The following is a 24,827-nucleotide window of genomic DNA, read 5'->3' as shown; positions in this document are numbered from 1 at the left end:
GTAATCTCACACTGGTTTTTAATATGACAAAAGGTTTGTCATGAAATATATCCAATACTGTGTAGAATGGACATAAGGATCTTTTGGAATCATAGTTCTATCATTTGTACCAAATGTTTTGATTGTTTAACTTAAGACAAAAAGGAAAACTTTTTCATTTGATGTTGCTAATTAACTCAGTGGTGTACCTGCCCCCTCTTCCTCCGCTCAGTGGTGGTAATTGGACATTCACACCTTTTCTTTTGGTATGTTTTTTCCTGTGGATGAGTTTATGTACTATTCCAGGTGAGGTTCTGGCCTCATTTTTCTAGAAGCTCACAGACATCCTGAAAATGTTGTTTATAGCTGAAACCTCGAGTCTTCTTTGTGATGACAGTTGGTACCGTTTTTAAGATTTTGATCATGGTTATAAAAGTTATAGATATAGGTGCCTTACTCATTCCCAAAGGAAAATGTAGCCTAAAATTAAATTCAGGTCAGGCACTAAACATTTAAGAGAAAATATAAGGTCTACTGGGGAGAACCCAGACCCTGTACCCCAATATCACTACAAGCTAGAGGGAGATGTGATTTTGGGGTGAACTTTTCCTTTAATATGTAAACACAGATCTGTTCAGTGTTTTTTTTTTGTTTTTTTACTTTTTTTAATTAATTTAGCTCATTCTACATTCTACATGTAGAATTCATTAATGCAATTCTTTGTGTGTTTTTAATTACAACTGATCAATGGCAGCACAAATGAACAGCATTAAGGACCCCTTTATCACCTTATCATCAGGCGCTCTAATGCAATGCAAAACAGTCTTTCAATTATTACCTTGAGAAATGTTTACTTACCAACAAAAAATACATAACACAAAAAAGAAAAACCGAAGCAGTTCCACTAAATCAAACTATCTCTTTAAGCCATCTCAAAACACTGAGTGTCTTCATCAAACACCATGGTTACCAAAATTAGCATGCCATTTATGACTCAATTACGCTTTATTATATCCAGCAGGAGCAAGCAGCAGTGTAGTGATGAGAGGATTGTTGAGCTCACTGGAGACTCCTCTCCAGCCTCGTGTCTTTGCTGCTGCCCTGAGGGCCACTTATTTAGCTCAGATTGTTGCACTGAGGAAGGAAGTGCTAGTTAGACACAGCCAGTTTGATGAGAGCCTTTGCTGATGAAGTAGCAACTAGCAGTAGACTCATCCTCACCTTCTACACATGGTTATTGTTCACATAAAAGTTTGTGTTAACATCTGTTTACAACTATGCACACTTATAGCCTGTTATAATAACAACATTTATTAAATGATCACATCTACTGCTTAGGATTCCTGTATAGAGGTAAGTTAAAGATTTAATAGTTTGGGAATGGTAGCCTAATTGAATGCAAGCCATTTGAAAGCCTCGAGTTCTCAGAACAGCAATTTAACCTTGAGATTTAAATCTGAGCCAAGGTAGACCTGAAATGTAGAAGCATTCCATATCTGTTTATATTCAGCCTATAGCTGGTTTAGATAACCTTTAGTATTGCAAGAGATAAGTGCTTATCTCTTGCAATGATTTGTTTCCTTAGTCGTTCAAGAGAAGAACAGAGTCATTTCTGTTGTAAAAGTAAAACTGAGAATTCATTACCATTTAAGTCTTTTATTTGGTCCAATTAATATTCCAAAGCCCAGAAGTTAATTTACTGTTTTACATTTAGCACCAATAACAAGTGCTTTTTAAAAAGTGAGAAGCTACAGACGCCAAATGTTTGGCCTTTTCGCTTTTTCTTTTTTTTTCTTCTTTTTTTTGCTTAAATTAAACTAGATTGGAAAAGTATACAACATGTCAGTGATTGACATATTCACTTAAACAAACCATGAACTTGAGACATTCAGTCTCAGTCCCCATGAGTTTAACTGTACAACAGTGAACTACTGTACTGAAAGTTTATTTTCTGGAAAGGATGTTTAGTCCAGCCTGTCCAAAAGAAAGTTTGAAAAACCGTGACAGAAAACAGACTCCTGGGTGCGTGACTGTTGTGATTTCTAGCTTCCCTCTTAGATTAGCATCAGAGAAAACGCCACAGTAGTTTATCCACATGCTCACACATTTAGATTAAAAAGAACAGAAAAGCAAATATGGTGCATTTTTGCAAATACAAACGACAGCAAGTGTTTATTAATTTTCCCATATGCAGCCAAGAGATTTTCATCAACTAAAAAGCAACACGTTTCATTTTGCAATGAAATCCTTCAATGTTTCCTGTTTACATAACAAAGCACCAACAAGCTGCAAAGCACCACATTACTAATCAAGCCATTAACTCCTTGGCTACCATCCAACAGTGGCTAATGCCATATTTGTTTTGACACAGCTCACTCATTGCTTTTAACTTAATTTTTTTAATTTATCTGCTGGGCTTTCCATGAGGCACAGGGTGAGGCAGGGTCTCACTACCAGATGCTAAATGCTTATAGAGAATGGTACAACAAAATACAAACTATGATAATTGGGAATGTAAATTATTCCCTGATTTCACCAGAAAATGTTTTATTCAGATCTCCATACTTCACTCCACACTTTCAGTTCAAGTTTTACTCATATCGCACCAAATCACAACAGCAGTCACTTCAAGGCACTTTATACTGTAAGACAAAGACCCGAGAATAATGGAGAGAATCAAACAATCAGATGACCTCCTATGAGCAAGCACTTGGCAACAGAGGGAAGGAAAAACTCCCTTTTAACAGGAAAACAAAATAAGCATCCATCTGCTGCAGCTGATTGAGGGTGAGGGGACAGAAGCAGAGGTGAAAAAACGAATTAATATTAAATCACTGGGTTTGATCATTTGAGACACAGATTTGCTACACAACCAGTTATTATCATTACCAATTATTCAAACTCCCTCATAGTGCCATTCCCAGTTACTGCTTTTCTGTTTTTTTGTTTTTTAAAATCTCTTAAATTGTCACCATTGCTGCTTAAGACAATTTTGAATATGTTGTCTTTCACATTGGTAATGACAGAACCTGTGGGCCAGATAAAGTATTTAAATAGGTCATATGTTAGATCTGTGACTCCCACTAGAGCTGACTGAGTAATCTGAAGATGAATGAGATGATAGCTGAATGGAAAGAAAAATATATGCAGCACACACAAACGTATTCAGACAGATGCCAGACAAAGCATGTAGTGTATTTTTAAGCGTTCTCAATCAGTGTGATTGAATATTTTATCTCAGTATAAACTCACGGACACTAGTTACACATTGCTGCTCATCTAACTGCCTCTGTCCTGAAGTCATGCCAAATGGACAAACAGGCAGTAGGGACCGGCACAGGGGTGGAATGGTTAGATGAAGGATGGTTATAAACAACCAGGTTAAGGAGACAATCTGCACCATAAATCTGGAATATTATCTGCTGCAGGCAGTAGGAAGGGGAAGCCTGGTGAATTGGCACCATTAAAGCATGTGACGTTTATGTGCTCATCTCTCCTATAGATTCAACTTAGGATGAAAGCCTTTCATTTAGGCTTTGTAATTAATCTTCACTGTATCAATATACTTAGCTTAATGATGGCTCTCTGAGGTAGGCAAAGAGGAAGAAAATAATCAGGGTAGAAGCATATCGCTGTAAAATGAAAATGAAGCACTTACAGTAACACATTCGATTTCTCTGTTATGATGACCGGATTGCACAGACAACAATTAGTGTGAAAGTGATTTGCTCTGTTTGCAGATACTGAAGGGTATTATTCAGTCTAAATGGAACCTCCATACCATCCCATAATAAAATCTACCACACCTGATGTCCATAAAACCAATGACAGGTAAAAGTGTGAAACCCGGGGTCCTGGCATTCATGTGGATGTCACTTTGACACTGCATCCATCTGAATATTGCATTGTCCCCACACGTTCCCCACCTGAGTTTTGGCACAATGGCACTCCACAGTAGCAACAGCATTCCCACAGAGAACAAAATCACTGCAACTCCAATCACAGCTGCCTCACAGAAAAGGACAAAAAAAAAAAGCCAAAGCATTGATCTCGCCTGTAATCTCTGCAGATAGCAGTATCCCCAGAACAAGCCTCAACCAAAGAGCCCAACTTCTCAGTGGTAAACACTAAAGGACTTCCAGTGTTCATGCCGCAAAGAGTCAAAACTGTCTTTGCTGCATGAGGAGTACCAACACAACATAAAAACGTGGCTTTAATTCTCTTTTACTGATGTTGTTCATGGTGCTGAAAATGCCACATGTTGTATGCATTTATGAATATTAATGTACTCAAGTAAAATAAATTTGTAAAAAAAAAAATGCATTTTACTACAGTACCAGCATTTTTTTTTTTAAGAAAATGCGACGTGGAGTGAATCAGGAAACAGTAACGCATGAAAAGGAAAGATCACCTGATGAGAGGCAGAGTGGAAAGGAAAGGGGGGAAGAAGAAGACTGGATAAGAAGAATGCAATTAGGCTAAGCTTTCAAATTCATTTGAGACAGGTAATTACCCCTCTAGATAGGGAAAGATAGAGAAAGGAAGAACAAAAGGAAAAGCAAGCATAAATATCAATACATCTGAGCTGGAAAGCACACAAGCAAAAAACTGAGCTACAAAATTGTCCTTAAAAAACATATATGTTTTACACTACTTCTGCTACTTTTGGGATAATGTAAAAAATTGTTCACGTGTTCTAAGCAATCATTCTCAAAATGTGTAATTCATAATAATAATTAATGTTTAAAATGAGGCTGTTATCACAAGTGAGCCTGAAGTGACATTTGTGTTTCTAATTTTTAGGTGATTAATGGCATCATCTCTGTTTTTCATCTATTATCTCAGCACATCATCATCTTTATTGCTGTTCTAATTGCCCCAGCTCCTTACTGCTCAAAAGACAATCGGGTTGTTTTAAAAGACATGATTATATTTGTTCCAGTGGCCGACGAATCCTCTCATAACAAACCAATAACAATATAACAATACACCAATGTTGCTCCAAATGAATCATCTTCAATAGACAGGCCAATAGCTGCGGTGACTGACAAATGGCCTTAGACCGCAGATAAGAGAGACAGAGAGGCTCGGGTAATGGCTTATAATGGGCTGTTCTTGAAATGCCAATCCCAGGATTTGCTCCGTGATTACTGACATTCAGCAAAGAGTTCAATTTTCCCCTGTGACTCTCAGCCTGACTATATCTGTCCACCTCTCTATTGCTCCTTGCCTTTTTTCTTCTGTTAATGAGCTGTCTTTTTTTAATTCACCATTCATTTTATTTGTATTTTTATTTCTATGATTTACTACATAATGACACGAATCAGTGTCACCAATTAAAACCCCTGAAAGGCGAAGCAAATAACATTGATCACTTGTTACAACGCAGTGTCACAATGCCATGGGAAACCTTGTGTCCTGTTGTCATGTAGATATTAGACACGTATGACCCCCCTAAACATTGCAGAAAATACACCATGTCCCAGCGGCAAAGGCACTTTTCATGATCAGCTGCCTCTCCCAGGAGGAAAATGTGCCAAAAACTGTTGAGTTATGCTTCAAAACAGGACAAAGAGCCCAATATTGACTTGCCTCTTGAGATTATCTGATCCCAGTCCAAATCAGCATCGGGACAATGTTCCAGAAATGGCACAATCTACCGAGTCCCACCCTGCAACCCTTTAGGACCCAAATGATCTAATGCCAGCATCCCAGCGCCAACAACAAATACCCCAGGAGGTCCAGTATCCATGTTCTGATGAGACCATATTAAAAGAAAAGTCAGGCAGGTGGATTAATATTGCTGTACAAATAGATATACAGAATGAAGCCTGATAACAAATCTTAGTGCAGTGAATCTTCAACATGGTCAAGTGTATACTGATTTTAAAAAATACAATCATAGTTTAAAACTGTATAAGGCCTCCAAAATTCTCCTGAATTTTCCTAAAGACATGTCCCAGTTTTTTCCTTAATATTATTCATTTTTATTTTTTATTTTCTGTCAGTCATATTGTTGCCTGTAATCTGTATTGTCTGTTCAAAAACTTTGAGTTTATGTAGACAGAGATGCCTTGAACTGCTGCTGAGGTTCGGTAGTAAGAAATGTGGTTATTACTTGGCATTTAAATTTCAGCTATCAATGAGCGATCAGATAGTATTAGAAGGATTTTTTCTAAGTAACAACAAGAAAGGGAAAATTAAATGGTTTTGTTAGAAATTTGATGCAGATCTGCGAATGCAATCAAGTGGAGTTTAGATTTGATACTTTTTTTAGTTGGTGAATCACAACTACAGTATGAGAAGAAAATGAAATTTGGATTATAGGTAATTAATATATATATATATATATATATATATATATATATATATATATATATATATATATATATATATCCCTGAAAATCTGTCCTACACAAACTGGCATTTATAAAATATACGTAGACAGGGTGTCTGATATTTATGCCAGAGAGGAAACGACTGGCTTGTGCTGAAAAAGTTTTGCCACAGAGAACATGATGTAAGGCCTTGGACAGTTTTAAAGGCCGTGATCTGGACCAAAACACTAACCACGAGAAGGCTAAATGAGAAAAAAAAACCCAAAACCCAAAGAACCCCTTGTATAAACACGCACGCACGCGCGCGCACACACACACACACACACACACACACACATACACACACAGTTACTTACAAAGACCATTTAAGGCTGGAGGCCTGTCTGGATCAGATGGCAAAACACTTAAAAGCTAAACTACAAGCAGTGACCACTGTAGCATATTCACAGGCTTAAGTAAAAGCATGTTTAATTCAGAGTAGCATTCAGGCGCTTGTCATGAAATACAAAGAGACACTCAAGTCCTCTACTCGTAGCTTTTGGCGGTTGATGAATAATCACTGTAAGTGGTAGCGTTCAGATGATCAATGCCTTTTTGGTAAACATAAGAGAAAGTGCTCTTTTCTTCCTAGTGGCTCCAATCAATCTGCTTTCTGACACATTCAGAGGGATTAGTCAAAGAAGTAACAGATTTCAAACAAACCATTCACTAAACCTCATCCACTGGCGGATTTAGTGAATGGTCAGTAACAGGATTGTAAGGTCTTAGTGTGTATCTGGCACTCACTGAAATATTCAGTACTTCTTTTTTCAGTTTCAGGCTGCAAACTGAGGGCAGTCAATTTACCATGTATACAGTGCTTAATAAATTTATAAGGCTACCACCCAATGTAAGGTTTATGCCACAGTTTCCCTCAATCACTTCTTTAATGAAAATTACATGCCTAACGTTAAAATATAATTATTTCTGTTATCCATACATTTTTAAACTTACTGTTTTACAAAAACTTTTTTCTTTTTTAAAGTAATGCTTATTATAAATTTTTGATTCATTTTTTGATTTCATTTTGATTTTAATTTCTCAAAAACATCCAGCGTGCCAGCCCAAACATGGCAATAAAAACATGAAATCAGTGTTATTTGCCTTATACGGAATTGTATACAAGTTTCTAAAAGACAGATTTCTAAAACCTTTTCTTGTTTTTATGCCACGTAGTCTAATACATTTCTAAGCATTACAAGTTAACAGGGTTAGGGTTGAGGTTGGGGCTTAGGGGGTTAGATGCCATGATGTCACTATCTGTGACATAATCTGATCTTCACTGATTGGCTGAGAGAAATCCATGAGGTTTGACAACATCACAGTGAGCCGGAGGAAGCCAAGCTGAATGAAATCAAATAAGGTTTCTGACCAGATAATGGATTAAGAGTGTTGTAAGGTTTGCAATGAAGCATAAATCTTACCTCTGTCTTTATAAACTAAGCATACAATGACAATGACAACAAAAAATGTTGTAGTCAATTAACTGTATTTATTGTAATCATCATTGTAAGGCCAGCTAACTGCTGAGGCTAAGTGCAAAACACATAACACGAAAAAGCTGTTTTTGTTATTCTAGCTTTTATATGTACTCTTAATAAAAGCATTCTTTATTATTAATAAAACAGCAACAGTTAGCTTGTTTTAGTCTTAAACAACTTTGGATTTAAATTTGGATTATTGCTCCAAAAATTGCAAAATGAAACCTGCCATTGCCATCTTTGTAAATTGCAGATGTGCTGTGCTATGAATGGAAAGCTTGACAACCACAGCAACAGTAACTAAGTGGGAGGCGGGGCTTACCAACCTGCCAACTGTTGAAAGAGAAGAGCAGAACACAATAGAGATCATGTGATCAAAAATGATAACCTATACAGAAGTAGGCAAACTGTTTCCCTATTTCCAGCACCAACCCCAGATAAAACACACAATCATAGGCCTACACAGACTATCTTCTATTCTTTTTACAGCTTTACTTTCATCCCTCTTAACCTCCTTTCTATGTGCACATTCACACAAACACTCTTCTCCCTCGTCACTCCATGCCTCCCTCTGTGAGGAGGGCAGTCTCTGCTTCCATCTGTGTGTGTAAGGGGTTGTCCTGGTGTGTCAGTAATAACAATTTCCCAGTGTTCCTCTCTGCCAATTAGCCCGGCCGTAATTACACAGACACATATGGAGCTGTCAATCACCCGGCTCCTCCACACAGGAACTCACCCACCCAGCGAAGAGAGCGAGAACGATAGAGAGACTGCGGCAGGGAGAGAGAAGGAGTTTCCAACAGCTAAGGCTATACCACTCTAAACGACCACACACTGTGCCAATAACATGAGCAGTATTTCTCTGACTGTGCAGCAATCCATCAGTTCCCAGGAAAGTGCCATGAAACAGGCTGCAGCAAAAAAAAAAAATGTTTTGAAATTCATTTTGTGGAGTGTTTACAATTTTCTTGTTTACTACTGATCATGATTTGTGCAAATGGTGTAAAAGTAGGTGGAAAAAGAAGCACTGTATTTAGGGCTGCACGATTTTGCATAAAATGAGAATCACGATTTTTTGGCTTAGAATTGAGATCACGATTCTCTCACGATTTTCTTTTCCAGTATAAATATTTATTGCATTTATTAACTGCACATCAACTTCGTAACAGTTGAGAGTGAACATAAAAACAATAAATAAACATAAGAACAACAAATGTCTCACGTTTTGTTGTTGCCGCAAAATGTTGTACTGCTTGAAATTCCGTCTCCACCATTGCTCGACACTGCATGTATAGAGCAGGTAGTGCAACAATAGAAAAATAGTTGCGGGACGGCACTGTGTAGCGTTTGTCTAGGGTGTTGATCATTTTCCTAAATCCCTCGTTTTGCACAGTGTTGATGGGAGCCATATCTTTGGTCAGGTGATAAGTGATAGCCTCCGTAATTTCTTTGAGTTCGACGTGTATAGGGAAGCGCTGTATAAGGTTCCCGTTATTGGTGTTTGGGTGGTTGACCGGAACGGATTTTCTCCTGTCACTTTCTCGTCATCCCTGACGTGCTCTCCGTTGTTTTTTCCCTGCTAATTTTAGCATCACACAGCACAGCTTCGGTGTCACGTGGTATAAGGCTCCGCCCTTGTCATTTGTTGAGCAGGAAGAGTGAGCGCTTGTTTTCATGCAGAGTACGTCCCGGATCAAAATGCGGTACAATCTCGTCGTCTTTTTTTTTTTTTAATCGTTGTCATTTGGAAATGAGATCGCACATAAGTATGAATCGAGATCGCGATTTTCTAACGATTAATCGTGCAGCCCTAACTGTATTCCATGAAAGAATACACTTTAGAGGTATGACTGAAATTGTCTTAATGTTTGTTTTTTTTAACTTTGTTTTTTCTATTTTTCAATAAAAAAAAAAACGAATGGGCTGAGCCTGAAAAGCAGGAGAGTTAGATACTTTTGTCTACTTTTGTCTATACCGGCATACACACAGGGAGAGACTAGCAGCTATTTAGCCACCGGAGACTCTATGAAATGCCACCGTAGTGATGACAGTCAAAACAAAAAACAAGCAAGTGAAGCAAGTGATAAAAGCAAGTAACGAATGGAGCGAAAGATAACAGTAGCTGACATATGATGCAACCAGAGCCTAGAACATTCCTCTAGTAACCAAATGTCAGTTTTGAAGAAGCTGGTGAAAAGCAGCTTGCTTTTTATGTGGACATGGCTTAGCACATTGTTGGTTTTGGACACAATAATTTGCAGTTGAGAAATTGCCACATCTGTGACTTTTATAAGGTTTAAACTTAAATAAGCAAGCTGAAAATATTTGACAATGATGTTGTTGTGTTATGTAGGTCATATACATAACATGTACACTTACATGCCATCAACTGCTTGTAAGCACTAATATCTAATTGCCAACTTAATGCATTTAATCATATAGACATGGTCTAGACAACCTGCTGTGGTTTACTAGTATGAGGAAGAAAGGCGATTTTAGTGACATAACATGACACGATTGCTGATGCAAGACAGGCTGGTCTGAGTAGAACTGCTGATCTACTGGGATATTCCTATACAACCATCTCTAGGGTTCATATGGTCTGAAAAAGAGAAATCCAGTGAGTGGCAGTTCTCTGGGAGAAAATGACTTGTTGGTGCCAAAGTTGAGAGGGAAATGGTCGGAGTGCTTCAAGCTGACAGGAATGCACAGTCTGTGCCATGAAGTATTAAGGTGGTTCTGAAGCCAAATGGAGTCCAACCTGGTGCTAGCGAGTTATAACTAAGAGGTATACGAAGAGAGGCCGGTGAGTGTGAATTAATATTAGAGCACAAATTTTAAGAGAGCACAAATCTTAGTGATAATGCTGATTTTTGACACATATACTGTAGATGCTGAAAAAAATAATTTCTTGTGTAAAACTTCAATAAAATTATTTTTTCACTCAACAAGGTATATTGTTTATTTTGAGAAAAGACATTACTCTTTTATAAAGAATGTAGGAAGATTGTCTCAAACAATACATCAGGTACAAATTTCATTCACCACAAAAGAACCTTACCGTCTGACTATGTGGCACTTTGGATTACAAAGCACATTTTTGAAGGTATGTATAAAGCCTTTTAGTTTTAGAGCTTTTGGGTCACCAAGCAATAAAACATGTCTGTTGCACCAAGAAAAAATAACCAGATACATAACTGAAAAAAACGCATGACACCCATTTAATGTTCAATGCAGTAACATCTGTAATAAATGACACTTAAACCTACATTACCCATTTATCTAGCGACATTAATTAATCCCCGCTTTCACTCTTGTAAATAAATGCATTCAAGTCTCACTTAATGCAGAGCCTGATTTCCCCTGAGCATCTCCAACAGAAGAAAACAAATGAAAGTTTAATAAAAATGAAGATAACATTGAGTTATCTGCCAGGCTTTCAAGTTGTGTGCGTGTTCTATGGTAAACTGTGTCGCCCTGATTTCTATCCATTCTACTCAGTCGACACTTGAATCAACCCAAGAGGGAAAGAGAGAGTGAAAGCAAGAGTATCTGTGAATGCCCACAAGTGTGGCAAGGTGTGCTTTACTTGTTTAGGTACTATATATGGCTCTCGGGATTTAAGGTGGTGAACAGGGGGATAATAATAACAATAATAATAAGATACTAATCATAATAATAATAATAATAACAACAATAATAACAACCTTTATTTAAATTAGACATTCATAACAATACTGCAAAAGTGTTTTTGCACTGAAAGCAACAATCAATAATTAATAATAATAATAATATTAATAAAAAGTTATTTCCTAAGGTCCAGTGATGCAGACGGCAGGAAATGAAAAGAAGACAGGCAGAAAGTGGAGGGGGTAAAATATGAAGGAGAGATGGGTAGGCACAGGGCAAAAGGAGGAGGTCCAGTCCCAGCAGCAAGTCTTACCTCTGGGATGTCTTCTTGTACTTGCGCCTGCCAGAGAAAGAACAAACACGAGGAGAATGAGGCTTCGGAAAGACAGGACGAAAAGACATCAGGGTCATGCAAAAACCAGCTGAACATTACACTATAAAGAATATACAAATGATTGCGCTATCGCTATCTTTCTTGTGCTGAAAATTTAATAAAAGATGCAGCCCTGTCATATGAACCCAGCACAATCTGATTTTTTTAACAAAGGAAAGAACTACACATTTACATATTATAATGCTTATTTAAATGAATATGAAGTAAAACTGAGAATCCAAAATAATACAGATCAGTTATCAAATTAAAAGGAAAAATCTGAAGACATGACATGGCTCCGTTATGCTTTACTGAGCATTTTGCTCAAATGGTAAGGCTCCACATTTCTCCTTAGAGGAAAAGGTCATGGCAAATCAACACAAAGTTGTTTTAAAGTGATCAGCTTTATCCTAGGAAGACATATTTCAGTCCTGACGGGAGTGTTTTCTTCCAGGATGGCAATGTCCCCATTTTGAGGGTACAATCATGTGCTATGGCCTTTGCATTTACCAGATCTTGACTGAGACTTTCGAGCGACATTGCTCTCCACTGCAATCATCAAAATGCCAAATAAGGAATGTGTTGCTCTCTCCGGTGGCGTTCCAGAGGCAGGGAATCGATACTAAGGTGTATTAAAAAGTCTTTAATGTGCATATGGTGGCCCAACAGCTTGCTAAAACAATTCATTTAATTTAGTTTTTTTTCCTTTTAATTTATCACTGATCTGTATATAAACTTAATTGCAAATTGCATCATCAACTTCATGGCTTACTAGAATTGAAGCATATCAATAGTGTAAATGATCAAATCTCACAAATGCAAGCCTGCTCATGGCATTTATTGAGATGAAATGGGCAATTTAGTATATGTTCAATGGGTGTAATTCCTAAACTTGACTACCAACATAAAAAGTAAGAGCGCAGTACAATTAGAATAAAATAGTGACTCATTAAAATAAGAAACTTTTTCACTGATACTGGATCAAATGGGTATATTATAACAGTTACCTGTAAATAAGTGAAGAGCTTTAGAGTCTACTTTTTTGAGTCTACTGTTACAGTAAAGAGAAGTAAGAATGCAAATGCTTACAATCACTTATGCAGAAAAGGGATTTAAGAGTGTCATACCAATATGCAAAAAGACACACACACACACACACATACACGGCATTCAAACTCCACTCGATCCCTCCAACCTTACTTCTACACACACGTACAAACATTGGGAAACCTACACAGCTACATTAACACACCTATTGTACTATCACTTACGTTTGGCCCTAAAACACACCCACACCTCCATGAAGTGATAACAGCATGGCTCTAAAAGCTGAGGTCATATACACACTCACTCACACACACTTACAGCACTCATGACAGCAAACTGGGGGGAGGCATAAACTCACAACTGTTTGACTACAGACATCTATTTAAATTCTAGTCAGGCACAATTCACAGCACTTAGCTTGATTTGCTCCTCCGTTGCTTTCAGTATCAATCTTTTAGAGCTCAGTGAAAAACTGCAAGCTAAGGAAGTTAATCCCCGTAAAGAAATGTTGAGAGCTCCCTTGAAATTAGTGGGAAAGGAAGAATGAATAAATCATTTAGGGTTGATGAAGCCATTGAAATGAAAACAAAATGAAGTTCCACAGTTTAACAGGGTAAACAATACAAAGAAAGACTAAATAAATAGTTTTAGGGGAAATATAATAATGAGACTTAAAAGACAGATCAATACTACATTAAGTAACTACGGGGAAAGTCAGGAGGCAAAAGCAGAACTAATAATGCATTATTTCTTTTTTCTAATCTTAGGTCACAGGTTTTGCCCTTTTACCCTCTTTTGGTGCGTGGATCTTCTAATTAATTCTAATTAGATGTGGACAAGAAGTGAGGATGGGTCAGAGAATTCTAGGAATTATCACAATTATAAAGGTTAAACATGATAGTAAATGCAACCTTAAAATAAACTAAACATGATATTTCCATGGGGGGCAAGGGGAACGACTCGTCCATCACTGGGGGTGAAGTCACTAAGGCAGTTAAACTCCTTGTTGGTAGGGCCTCGGGGTGGATGTGGGTTGGTGGTTCCCATCTTTAAGAAGGGGGACCAGAACGTGTACTCCTACTATAGGGGGAACACACTCGTCAACCTACCCGGGAAAGTCTACGCCAGGGTGCAGCAAAGGAGAGTCCATCTGTTAGTCGAACATGAGGTACAGGAGGAACAATGCAGTTTTCGTCCCAATCGTGGAACACTGAACCAGTTCTTTACCCTCTTGGGGGGTACTTGAGGGTGCATGGGAGTTTGCGAGTCTACATGTGTTTTGTGGACTTGGAGAAGGCATTTGACCGTGTCCCTAGAAATGTTCTGTGGGAGGCACAGGAGTATGGGGTGTCTTTCCCATTGCTACGAGCCATTTGATCCTTATAGAACCATTGGAAGAGCTTGGTCTGCTTAGCTGGCAATAAGTGAGACTCATTCCTGGTGGGTGTCAGACTCCCCCAGGGCTGCCCTTTGTCATCAATTCTGTTCATAAAGTTTATGGACAGAATTTCTAGGTGTAGCCGAGTGGTGGAAGGCTTCAACTTGGGCAGTCTCAGAATCCCATCTCTGCTTTGATGTGGTGGCAGATTATGTGGTTCTGTTTGCTTCATCAGGTGGTGTCCTCCAGCTCGCACTGGAGCAGTTTGCAGTACCGGTGTTACTAACCCAAGTAGAGGACTTCTAAGGGTTACGAGTGGGTGGAGAGGGGAGTGGGAGGTCAAATGACGGATTGGTGCTGCGGTGATGCGGATGCTGTACTGGTCCGTCGTGGTGAAGAGAGAGCCGAGCGTAAAAGTGAAGCATTCAATTTACCGGTCAATCTACATCCCTAACCACACCTATGGTCACAAGCTTCAGGCAGTGACCAAAAGAACAGGATTGAGGATACAGAAATAGGTAAAAGAGCTTTCTTCGAAGGGTGGCTGGCCTCTCCCTTAGAGATAGGGTGAGAAGTTCAGCCATTTGGAAAAGGCTCAGAGTGCTGCCGCATCAAAAGGAGCCAGTTGAGGTGTTTCAGGCATCTGACAAGGATGCCTCTTGGGGTTGGTGTTTTGGGAATGTCCCACCGGGAAGACCCAGGAGTCGCTGGAGAGATCATATCTCTCGGCCACCCTGGGACTGCTTGGTTTTCCCTCGGACAAGCTGGAGGAGGTGGTCAGGGATAGGGAGTTTGGGGCTTCTCTGCTTAGGCTCCTGTCCCCGTATAAGCAGAAGAAAGTGCATGGAGGGATAGATATTTACACTGAATGTGGTCCTAAATAAGATAGAGATTCAATCGGAATGCTCAAATCAGAATTCATGACACTTTTACCTCATTGTCTGGCCTGTACATCTTGCCAAAAGAGTTATATGGCGAGGTGCTGATATTTTAACCTCCTGAGACTCTCTGCCCTCATATGGAGGCATAACATTTTGGTTCGTTTTATCCATATACTTAATTTGTATCATTTGTGTTTTCTTAAGCAATGGTGACTTTATTGTGCTGTTCTTTAAAATAAAGCCTTGTCCTCTTATGAAAATATACTTTTTTTAAAAAAAGAAATATCTTCTGTTTTTCTGTTACTATATCATTAGTTATAAAGTATTTTATACTTTATAGTTTATTTGCAGCTTTTTTAGTTAATACAGTATAAGTCCACACAACTATTTGTCATGATATTACCATATACCATATATATCTTATGCACATAATTTTTGTCTTTTGTCTATGATTATATATTGTTATTCATTTAGTTAGTCGACGTATTAGCCTATCTTATATCATCATAAGAAATGGATAAGAATGAATGTCATGTTTTATAGCAGGCGCAGAGCTAGAGCTGAGGAAGTTCTGGTAAATATTGCAATGTTTTTGGACAGATTTAATAATTTGTGGTTACCAAAAAGTTTTGAAGCGAAATTTCATTTCAGTTTGCACATAAAATAAATTTTCTATTTATTTACTTACATTAACATACATAAAACCAGAGCTCTGCAATTTTAATTAATATAAAGACTTGTTTTATTTGGTCGCCTGCCAGTGGCATCACATCTTTCTCAAACCCTGTAGCGATAAACCTCCCAAGGAAGCACAGTAAATACCAGATGATCAGGCTTACAATAAAGTTATAACATTACAGTAATATTAGCTCTTCTCAATTACTTTGACTGAAGATAACAGCACTAGGCAATCCCACAACTGAATCCAACACATGGGATGACAAATATTTGCTCTAATCATTTAAGTACTAATCGTCTCACTAATCATTTTACAATCTGTTAAGTATTTTTAACTATAACAAGCAAAATACACTGCTCAAAATAATTCAAGGAACACTTGATCATCACAGTTTAACACAGAGTCACTTCAACTTCACAGATATCAGTATTTCTAGTAACCAAGCTTAAACCATTGTGAATCAATTTCACTTGCTTTGGTGCAAACCCAAGTGTCTGGAAAGGCATCAACAAGACAACCCAAAAACTAGGGATGGTTTTTCAGGTAATGATCAAAGATTATTGCTCTGCTTTTTTTCTTGTTTTTGTTTTGATTGGGTGTCCTTGTCACTACTAGTAGCACGAGATAATGCCTGCATCCCATTTAAATTGTACAGGTCCAGCAAACCTTCTTGCAAGCCATTGAAAAAAGCACTAATTGTGATTTACTGAAGGACAGCTGGACAAGGCTTAGAAGTGCATCGACCCAGCACCAGGGCTGGTATTGGTGACTTTGTATAACAGGAGGAGCACTGCCCTTTCTCAAGTGGGCTACTCATGTGCACATTTCTGATGGGCTGTGATCAGAGGTCCGACTGAAGGAGTCGGTTTCTCACCATCTTTTCAGAAACACAAGAGCTAGTCATTTTGAAGGGCTCTTTCAGGAGACCTCCTTAACCTCTTTGCACAAACTAGCAGATACACTTTTTTTAATAGCCCATCTCCTGGTGCCTCCTCAACACTTTTGAGACTCCGCTGAGAGACAAAGTAAACTTTCAGGACAACACCAACATGACAGCACATATGGATGTGATATCCTGGAGAAGTAAGACTACTGACGACTTATTTTATTTTGAATGAGCTCCAGGTACTGTGTGTGCTACCAGTAGTGACGGATACTAGCAAAAACAAAAACTAGAGAAAAATCAGTCAGAAAGGAAGATGAGGAGAAAGCAATGATCTGTGGACAGCACCTGCAAAACCATTTTAGGGGCTTATTCAGTGCACTCCAGTGTGCTCCAGTGCACTTCAGGTAAAGTGCACATTTCCTTACATGTACTTGGGATCTATGTTACTGTTTATGACTTATTGGATTGCTATGATTATCATAATTTTATTTTAGTTAGAGCCTTGTGGATCAGATGTGGTAAAGCAGTCAGCCACCTTGATTCTTGGGACTTCCTTACACTGCCCTCTCCTCAAGCAAGCACTTTTTTATGAACTGTTTACCCACCAATTAAATAATTCATTTCTATTAATCAGTGGGAGACAGATCAGGTCTGCCTAAGAAAGCTAATTTATTAACACAAATACACTGGAATCCACTCACTGATATATTACATATAAAAACAAGGGCCATCTGTTACAGGCTGGTGACCATGGTGTACTCCTCATCACTGAAGACTGAGCATAGAGATAACTGTCCAAAACATATGCTCTGTCAATCCACACATGTTTGGTACACTCTGTGGAGTACACTGTTCCAGAAACTGTGCTGTGTCAACCAGCAAACTCACATACAAATCACACAGCTGACAAACAAATCTAGGGTAAGCTAGCAGCACCTATAGTAAATATCCCCAAGTGGACTCAAACATGTCCACAATCTATATCACCCACTCGAACACATGCACAGTCATCCTTTCGCAGTCACAAACACCTCAATGCTGCAACATGTTATCTAATCCCTATTAAGCACAGAAAATATACTCTGCAAGTTTATGTTGTGAGTCTGTGTCAACATCTGTGGGTGCTGCCTGTCAGTTGGGGGCTCACTCTTTTTAGACAGAGGCTTTTTGTGAGATTAAAGGCTAATGTGATCTCTGACACACTACAGGAGCCCTCAGAGCACCCAGCCAACTGCTGTGTAGCCCTTTAAAAAAAGAAAAAGAAAAAGAAGGAAGGGGGGAAAAAAGGCTTGAGCTCCCGTTACATTCATCTGACTCACTATCCATCAATTATCCAAAAAGACAGATGGTTATGACGGTGAGCAAATTGAAGAGACAATGAAGTCATCCAAGGAAACTAAATGTGGCAGAGGATGGTGGTGGAACATCAAGCTTTTAACACAGGAGAGATAAACAATGCATACTCACGGAGCTATATAATTAAATACTGGCAAATAAAAAGTAACTAAAATATTTGGTATTAGAGTTACAGGAATTCTAACTGCTGCCTTTATGTGCAGGAGGGAAATGTATTTCATTGAGACCTTGAGCAGCAGCATTAAAGATATCCTTCATAGCCCAACCCTCCTAGCAACAGTGCTGTCTCCTCCCCCTGCTGAGTAGGAATGATGTGAACTGAAAATGGATAAAAGAACATTTCACACTTCAACTTACATATAAAATGCTTTCCTCTCAGGGAGAAAGGTCATAGAGGTGTTGATTGGTGGTGAATGTGACAAAGTAAGTAAGAATCTTTAATGAAACCAGCAGCAAATGTTAAAAGAAAAAAAGAATGAACCCCATGACACACCTCAGTATCTGAAAAATACACTCTTTTAGCCACTGAAGTTTAAATGTACAGACATGCTGCACAAGTCTGCATGGGCAGCAGGTGTTTATTGCACATCTGATGAGACAGTGAAAACATAATGAAAAGTTAAGGCGAGTAAAGATTTTCTTGCACAAGAGTGAGCAACACTCGAGCTCTGATGTTCTTCTTCCTTCCTGTTCAGTTAGGCAAACAAACCATTTGGAAATGTATGGTTATGTTTGGCCTGAGTAATTACATACACACGCTCCCTCTGTTTTTCTTTCTATTTTACATTTTCACTCTGGGTTCTGTCTCCCATAAATTGACATACACACAACACAACTGAAACTAAGAAATGAGTGTGATGGTCACACTTTTATAATAACAACCATAATAAAGGCGACAGAAACTGCACCTCTTTTATTGTCAAAATGTGTGAATAATTCACACGATTGCAGATCAACTCACTTCTAAACATCAAATGCCTCATTCAAACACGCTGAAGCATGCACAGTGCTGCTTCACACACTTGTTGAACAGAATAAAAGTGGATATACTCACAATCCCCGGAGCCGGAGCCAAATCTTCTCTATCTGTTCTGGCTGGAGGTACTTCAGGGCCGTGCTTTCAAACTCCTCAATCTCTTTGGTGGGAGACTCCATGTCTGACGGAGTTACAGATTTGCCAGCAACAGATCAAAAAAAAGTTTAATCCCTGTCAAATGTGAACAGTGAGGAAGGTGCAACGCAAAGAAGAGAAGTGCTGCGATGTGTTGGAACCCGGGATGTGACCGAGGTTTCCTCTCTTACAGTAGTTCCCACAGCTGCGACAAACCAGCTGCCATCCCTCCTGTTTCTCTCTTTTCCCTCTAGTTATGTGATAGAGAGTGTGTGACTGAAACTAAATAACACTCAAGCAGCTGTGGTAGTCATGAAGCAGTCCAACTGTACCTCTTTCCTCTCTCCCTCTCTTTCTCTGTTACTCATTCACTTCTCTGTCGTGTCAGCGCAGGGGTCCTGGAGCCGTGCCATGCTCTCCCAGCAACAACGGGATGCAGACGGCAGGGCAGCGCAATCCGGGATTAACGCTCACTGCCGAGCCCTCCGCACATGAGGGAGGGAGGGGAAAAGAGCACCAGTCAAAGAGAGGGAGGAGTCTGGCTGATAATGAGAAACCATGTTCTGTTTCATCTACTGGAAAACTGGAGGGAGTGAGGAAGAAAAATGAGTGGGGACAGACATGAGGAAAAGGAAAAAAGCCTTTAGGAGAAGACGAAAGCGCAAGTGCGGTGAATTCCTGTGTAGAATTTGCTGGGTTAAAAAAAGAAAAATACTTGCAAGAGGACATTTTCTTTTGAAATGTCAAAACAGTGACACAGCATTATCTTTTTTTAAGCATCTAATTTACAAATGCAGTTGCTTAACATTTAACTCATTCACTAAAAATGTGGCAGCTTTATGACAGCTGAAATGTAGATAATGCATATTCAGTGCAACATATTAGATGCCATGCCAAGAGGGATTAAATAGCATGCAGAGAGTGTGCTGACACTGATTTGACAGAGATTACTTTGATCCATCGAGCACATTCAGGACCGCCCCACATTCAGCCCCCTAAAAATGGAGCAATTTAAAACATGGAATATTATTCCCTTTGTTTATTTTCCTTGCTTTCTCTAACAAAACACTCTACAGTATCTAAACACCGCAGTGCTCTCAGCCAAGCCCTTGTGGGCAGAAATGTCAGCCAAGCCAGCAATAAGTATAATACTGTCACAACTTTATAAGACTCATACCCATCGTTCTACACAGACTTGTGCATATAGTGTGGTATCCTCGTATAAAATAAAAAGCTTTGTCTGTAATTATCTACAAAGTAGTAAGTCCTCAGTGCTGGATAGTCTATTTTAAACCTGCATCGTGCATGGTGCATTGTGTGCTGGAAATATATTCTACACAAGCATACTAAACTTTTTGTGCTTGCTTAACAACTAGTGAAGCATATTAGTTATTTTCTTAGGTTTCGTTTATTTATCCTTTTCCAAGTCCAACTGGAAGATTGCTAGGATGACTCACCCCCCTTACCTGCTCCCCTGAGCCCCTTACCATACTCTAAGGTCTTTCAATTACTTGATGCAGGATGTAGGGATAATGCCGGGGCGCCACCTCAAAGGGGCTCTTTCTTTCATCTGGTGAGATGCGTCCTCCATGAGGACAGAAAAGAGGTTTGCCTGAGTGCCACAAACCTGCTGATGTCCTCTTCAAAGGTGCGTTTATGCATCTGTTTTTTCTTTCCTTTCAGATTCTTTCCTTTCCTGGCTGCCTTTCTTCACACCATTCTTTGTAACAATTTTTCTACCTGTCTGTGAGGGTATGCTGCCCCCAGGAGATGTCAAGCCACATCCAGAGATGGCAGGTTAACCTGAGCAGAAACTACAATGACAACTTCACTAGTGACTGCTTCTGGTTCACAGATTTGCACCCCAGGGATCGTATGCACCGTGTAGTCTGTATGTGCGGTGTCATACTGCACCGGGAACACAAAGATTCCATCAGAAATGATGATTTCAAGGAGCTGGTCAATTTAAACTGTGCAGCAGTCACTGCACCCAAGAATCAAGTGTGTTGCCGAGAAGGCAAATAAATCTGTGATTCTTGGTGAGAAGCTTGTGAAAATCAGAAAATGTGTGGACCCTTGCTAAGGGTCAAATTTCCATTTAAAACACACTCAGTAGAACAATTTTGACAATTGTGGACAATTTGGGTAAGAATTACAGCTATCATTACTATTATTATAGCATTCCATGATAGCTGTACATGGAAACTGCTGGAAATATTGTACTGATAGCAATCAAACCATGGTTAAGGTGTTTGAACATTCAACCCCGTACACCTTTTCAATAATGCAATAAAATCTCAGAATCAACATCCACTTTATGCAGTGAAGGGCAAGATGTGCAGCCTTTTCTCACACAGTCATTTGGCAAATTAGTCTCCTGTAACTACTCTCAGTTTTATACGTAAAAAAGTCCAACAATATGAATACGATTGAGGAAACAGGTCGAAAGTGCTTTCTAGCCTTTCAGGGTACCTTGAAATGTGGCTATTCAGAGCTGCTATAACACTTTCTCCTTCAGACACGGTTAGATGCCATATCGTACAAACTAATTCATGTCAAGGGTGCCCACAATTTGATGGATAGGCTACCTACAACATTTGTTTAAGGTTAGACATACGGCAGACCCAAACCTGATCTTAGAACATAAACGACAGACTGTTTCAAGCACTAGCAATAAATGTAGGCATGGGAAGTAAACAAGAAAGCATTGAATCATCTTTAATTATCTCCGAGAGATGTTTATAACAATAAACCCCCCTTTGGCATAAACTATCTTTGGATCGCTCAGTCACATTTAATTACCTGACAACTCGTTGTAGCTTTGGTTAATTATTGACAAATTATTTTACCGTTACTAGAGGTTTAAGGAGAAAATATTTATAGCAACTCACACTGACTAGAAAAACGCTCAGTGATTTATGAAATCCTATGATAAAGAATGCAGCCTGGTTAAGTAGCCTCCAGCCTTTGCACCAAAAGAATCTCAGACAACACTTTAATTACATTGCCACCTGATGAATGAAACACCTTCCAGCAAAAAAGCACTGTAGTAATGTGCCGTGTTTGTGGCTCTGAATTGCAGGAGAACGCGATACAACAACGATGAGTATGTGATGAAGTATTAGGAATTCTTTTGCTTGCTGCTGAGTCATCCTCTGTGCCACTGTTGCCAGCGAATTTGACTATAAAATTGAGAGTATTTAACAGGGTGAGCAAAGATGCACAAACACACATAACAAGCAAAATGTGTCGAGTGTAACAGGGTAAAACAAATATGATGAACCAACAAAAGCAAAAAAGCGATGATGGTCCTTCACATAATGAAACTAAATACTGAAAGTCCCTGATAATTACAATTACAAAAGCTGTTCGCCAAAAAAAGGAATTCCAATTAATCCTGTTTTACAAAAATGAATTATTTGCAAGGATCTGCTGAATATTACACTCTGCTACAGCTTCCTTGTCACAGTGCTTGAGTCTTCTTAAAGCTCACACATCGAAATCAAGACATTAACAGCTCTGGCCATTTGGCGGTACATGAAAAATTCAAATCTCATTTAAATTTCTGGGAGAGTCGATAAGGATATCTATGCATCAAAATAGCAGGCGCCTTTGCAGTAATGACCACGTTTTAGTAGAGATCATGAATCACAAAATATGATTACGCATCACTGCTTCATTTCTGGTTTTGTATTGGAAGTACTGTAGATACAGAGATGGGTGGGAGAAATTGAGGGCACCCAGCTGTAAAGCTATATTTATTTGCAAAATGATGGGGGTTGAGAATTACTTCAGACAAGAAATTTGCTATTTCTCCATCCCCACGACTGATTCAGATAAGTCAGAGGTGATGGAACATCTGAAGAGAAACCCAGGGTTAAGGATTAATGTGGTCAAGCTCGCATAATGTAAAAGCAGTTTACACAAGGACAAGCCTTCACTTCCGTATGTATGGTTGAAAAAGTCCAGCTGATTACGGCAGCTTAATCTGGGGGGTTTTGTGCCCCTCTAAAGGATCTAACTGGGGCAAAAAACTTTTCTGCTGTCGTGTCATTCTATTCACTCTTTGGGCCTTTTTTGTACAGCTATTCATGGTCCCAGAGGATGACTCTTGAATCTCTCTCTCTCTTGATACTCTGCATAACAATAGCCTTCAGTGGTAAATTGCATAATAGTAATTAACATTTTTTGTTACACATACATATTATTTAAGGTGTTTACAAGAGGATTTGAAAGTGTCTGGAAACTTCCATTTTAAAAATTTCACATCAGAAATTCTGTTACGGTGACTTGCTAAATTCTCAGCTTGTCCTCAGTAGCCCTTATTTATTTGCCATCCACACTGAACAGACAGAGAACAGGAGGTTGTGTAAGCTCATTAGTTGTAGATAACTATGGTAACAGGAGGGGTTAACAGGGCATTAATCTGTTTGAGAGACAACTACAAACTAAATACAGACTGTTTAACCTCTCAGAGAGCTAAATGTAGCTTACAAGTGCAGATCCCTCCAGACTTGTACTAAAAATACTATTGACTATTTTTAGGTAATTTCAGTCATTTTCAAAAACACAAAAAGTATTACTTAAACTCATTCAATTTAAACATGTTTTGCTTATTGCTACTCCACTACTTAACAGTGGGATGTTCAGGCTCTAGGGAGGCCAGTCCATGACTGACAGTGCTCCTGACAGTGATCCATGTATGCTTTTAGTGCATTGGCAGCCATTGCCAATTAGATATACCTCCCTCCTAACCTCCTTTTTGGTGCAAAAATACAATTTTGTGCCTGTCAATCTGTGTCATCCATCTATACGTTGTTTGTTTGCGTTTTTCACAGATTCAATTAAAAAAATTAGGACAAAATATGTTTTTGTGAGAGGCTGCTCATAAGAAAGTGGCTAGAGATCTACCACAACCAGAACACTGGTTCATACCTCAGTTTAGGTGACTTTTTAATGCTTGACTGATTCATAGATCAACATTAAGTGATCTAACAAACCAAGATATTCTAAAAAATGGTGAAGTGCAAAGACTGGACTGAAAATTTTATGAATGTCAGTCTTTAAAAATTATTATCTCTTATTTATTATGTACCATGAAATGTCTCTGAAACAATTCTATTAATGTTTTTTTTCTAGTTGTCATGTAAAGCATTTTGGTATTTATCTAAAAATTAAAATAGCTTCCATAAACCTCAAGCAGTGAAAGAAACTTATGGTGGATAATATTATTGTCAGACAGGGGTAAAATGATGGTTACTATATAATAAAATCCAAATTAATGCTTTAAAAATAATTTAAATTAAAGTTTTAAAGTTTTTATGAGGGCAGGCAATCTTGTCGATATTTGTGGTTCTTTTCCCCCCATCACACCTCTGTTGTTATGCCTCTAATATTCCCTTAAAAAGTCTATGATAGATGGTGATTTACTGCACAGGGATAAAGCTAAGGAAATGTTGCACTTACTGTAAATAACAGCTTAAAGTGATAAATGCTGCAGGAAATTTATGCTACATGGACAAAATACTTCACTGGCCCCCTTAGTGCCTTCCAGTCTGTAAAGGCTCTGATCCTATTAATACATTAATCCAGCAAGAATATTGATGTAAAGCAGTGGCAGAGCCTAAAGAGAAGAGTACTCATGTAATG

The 24,827-nt window shown here is 38.7% G+C and overlaps 1 protein-coding gene across 8 annotated transcripts in view; it reads right to left on the bottom strand.

Moving 5' to 3' along the window:
- The window catches only part of pde1cb (phosphodiesterase 1C, calmodulin-dependent b), a 107,739-nt gene that overhangs the window by 48,798 nt on the left and 34,114 nt on the right, over positions 1 to 24,827 (bottom strand). For 5 of the 8 annotated variants that reach the window (XM_040018309.1, XM_040018261.1, XM_040018245.1 and 2 more), the window contains one exon: positions 11,781 to 11,807. The exons of 1 other annotated variant lie outside the window; for it this stretch is intronic. In XM_040018309.1, the coding sequence (XP_039874243.1) occupies positions 11,781 to 11,807 (27 nt within the window). Of the gene's footprint in view, positions 1 to 11,780; positions 11,808 to 19,121; positions 24,237 to 24,827 lie in introns of those variants that run through there. 2 more of the 8 variants (XM_040018300.1, XM_040018290.1) reach the window with 2 other exon arrangements.

Source organism: Simochromis diagramma, unplaced genomic scaffold, assembly GCF_900408965.1.
Source record: "Simochromis diagramma unplaced genomic scaffold, fSimDia1.1 OVJJ01000205.1, whole genome shotgun sequence".
NCBI classification, from domain to species: Eukaryota; Metazoa; Chordata; class Actinopteri; order Cichliformes; family Cichlidae; genus Simochromis; species Simochromis diagramma.
Note: the sequence above shows the minus strand (reverse complement) of the source record. Positions and strands in the feature narration are given on the sequence as shown.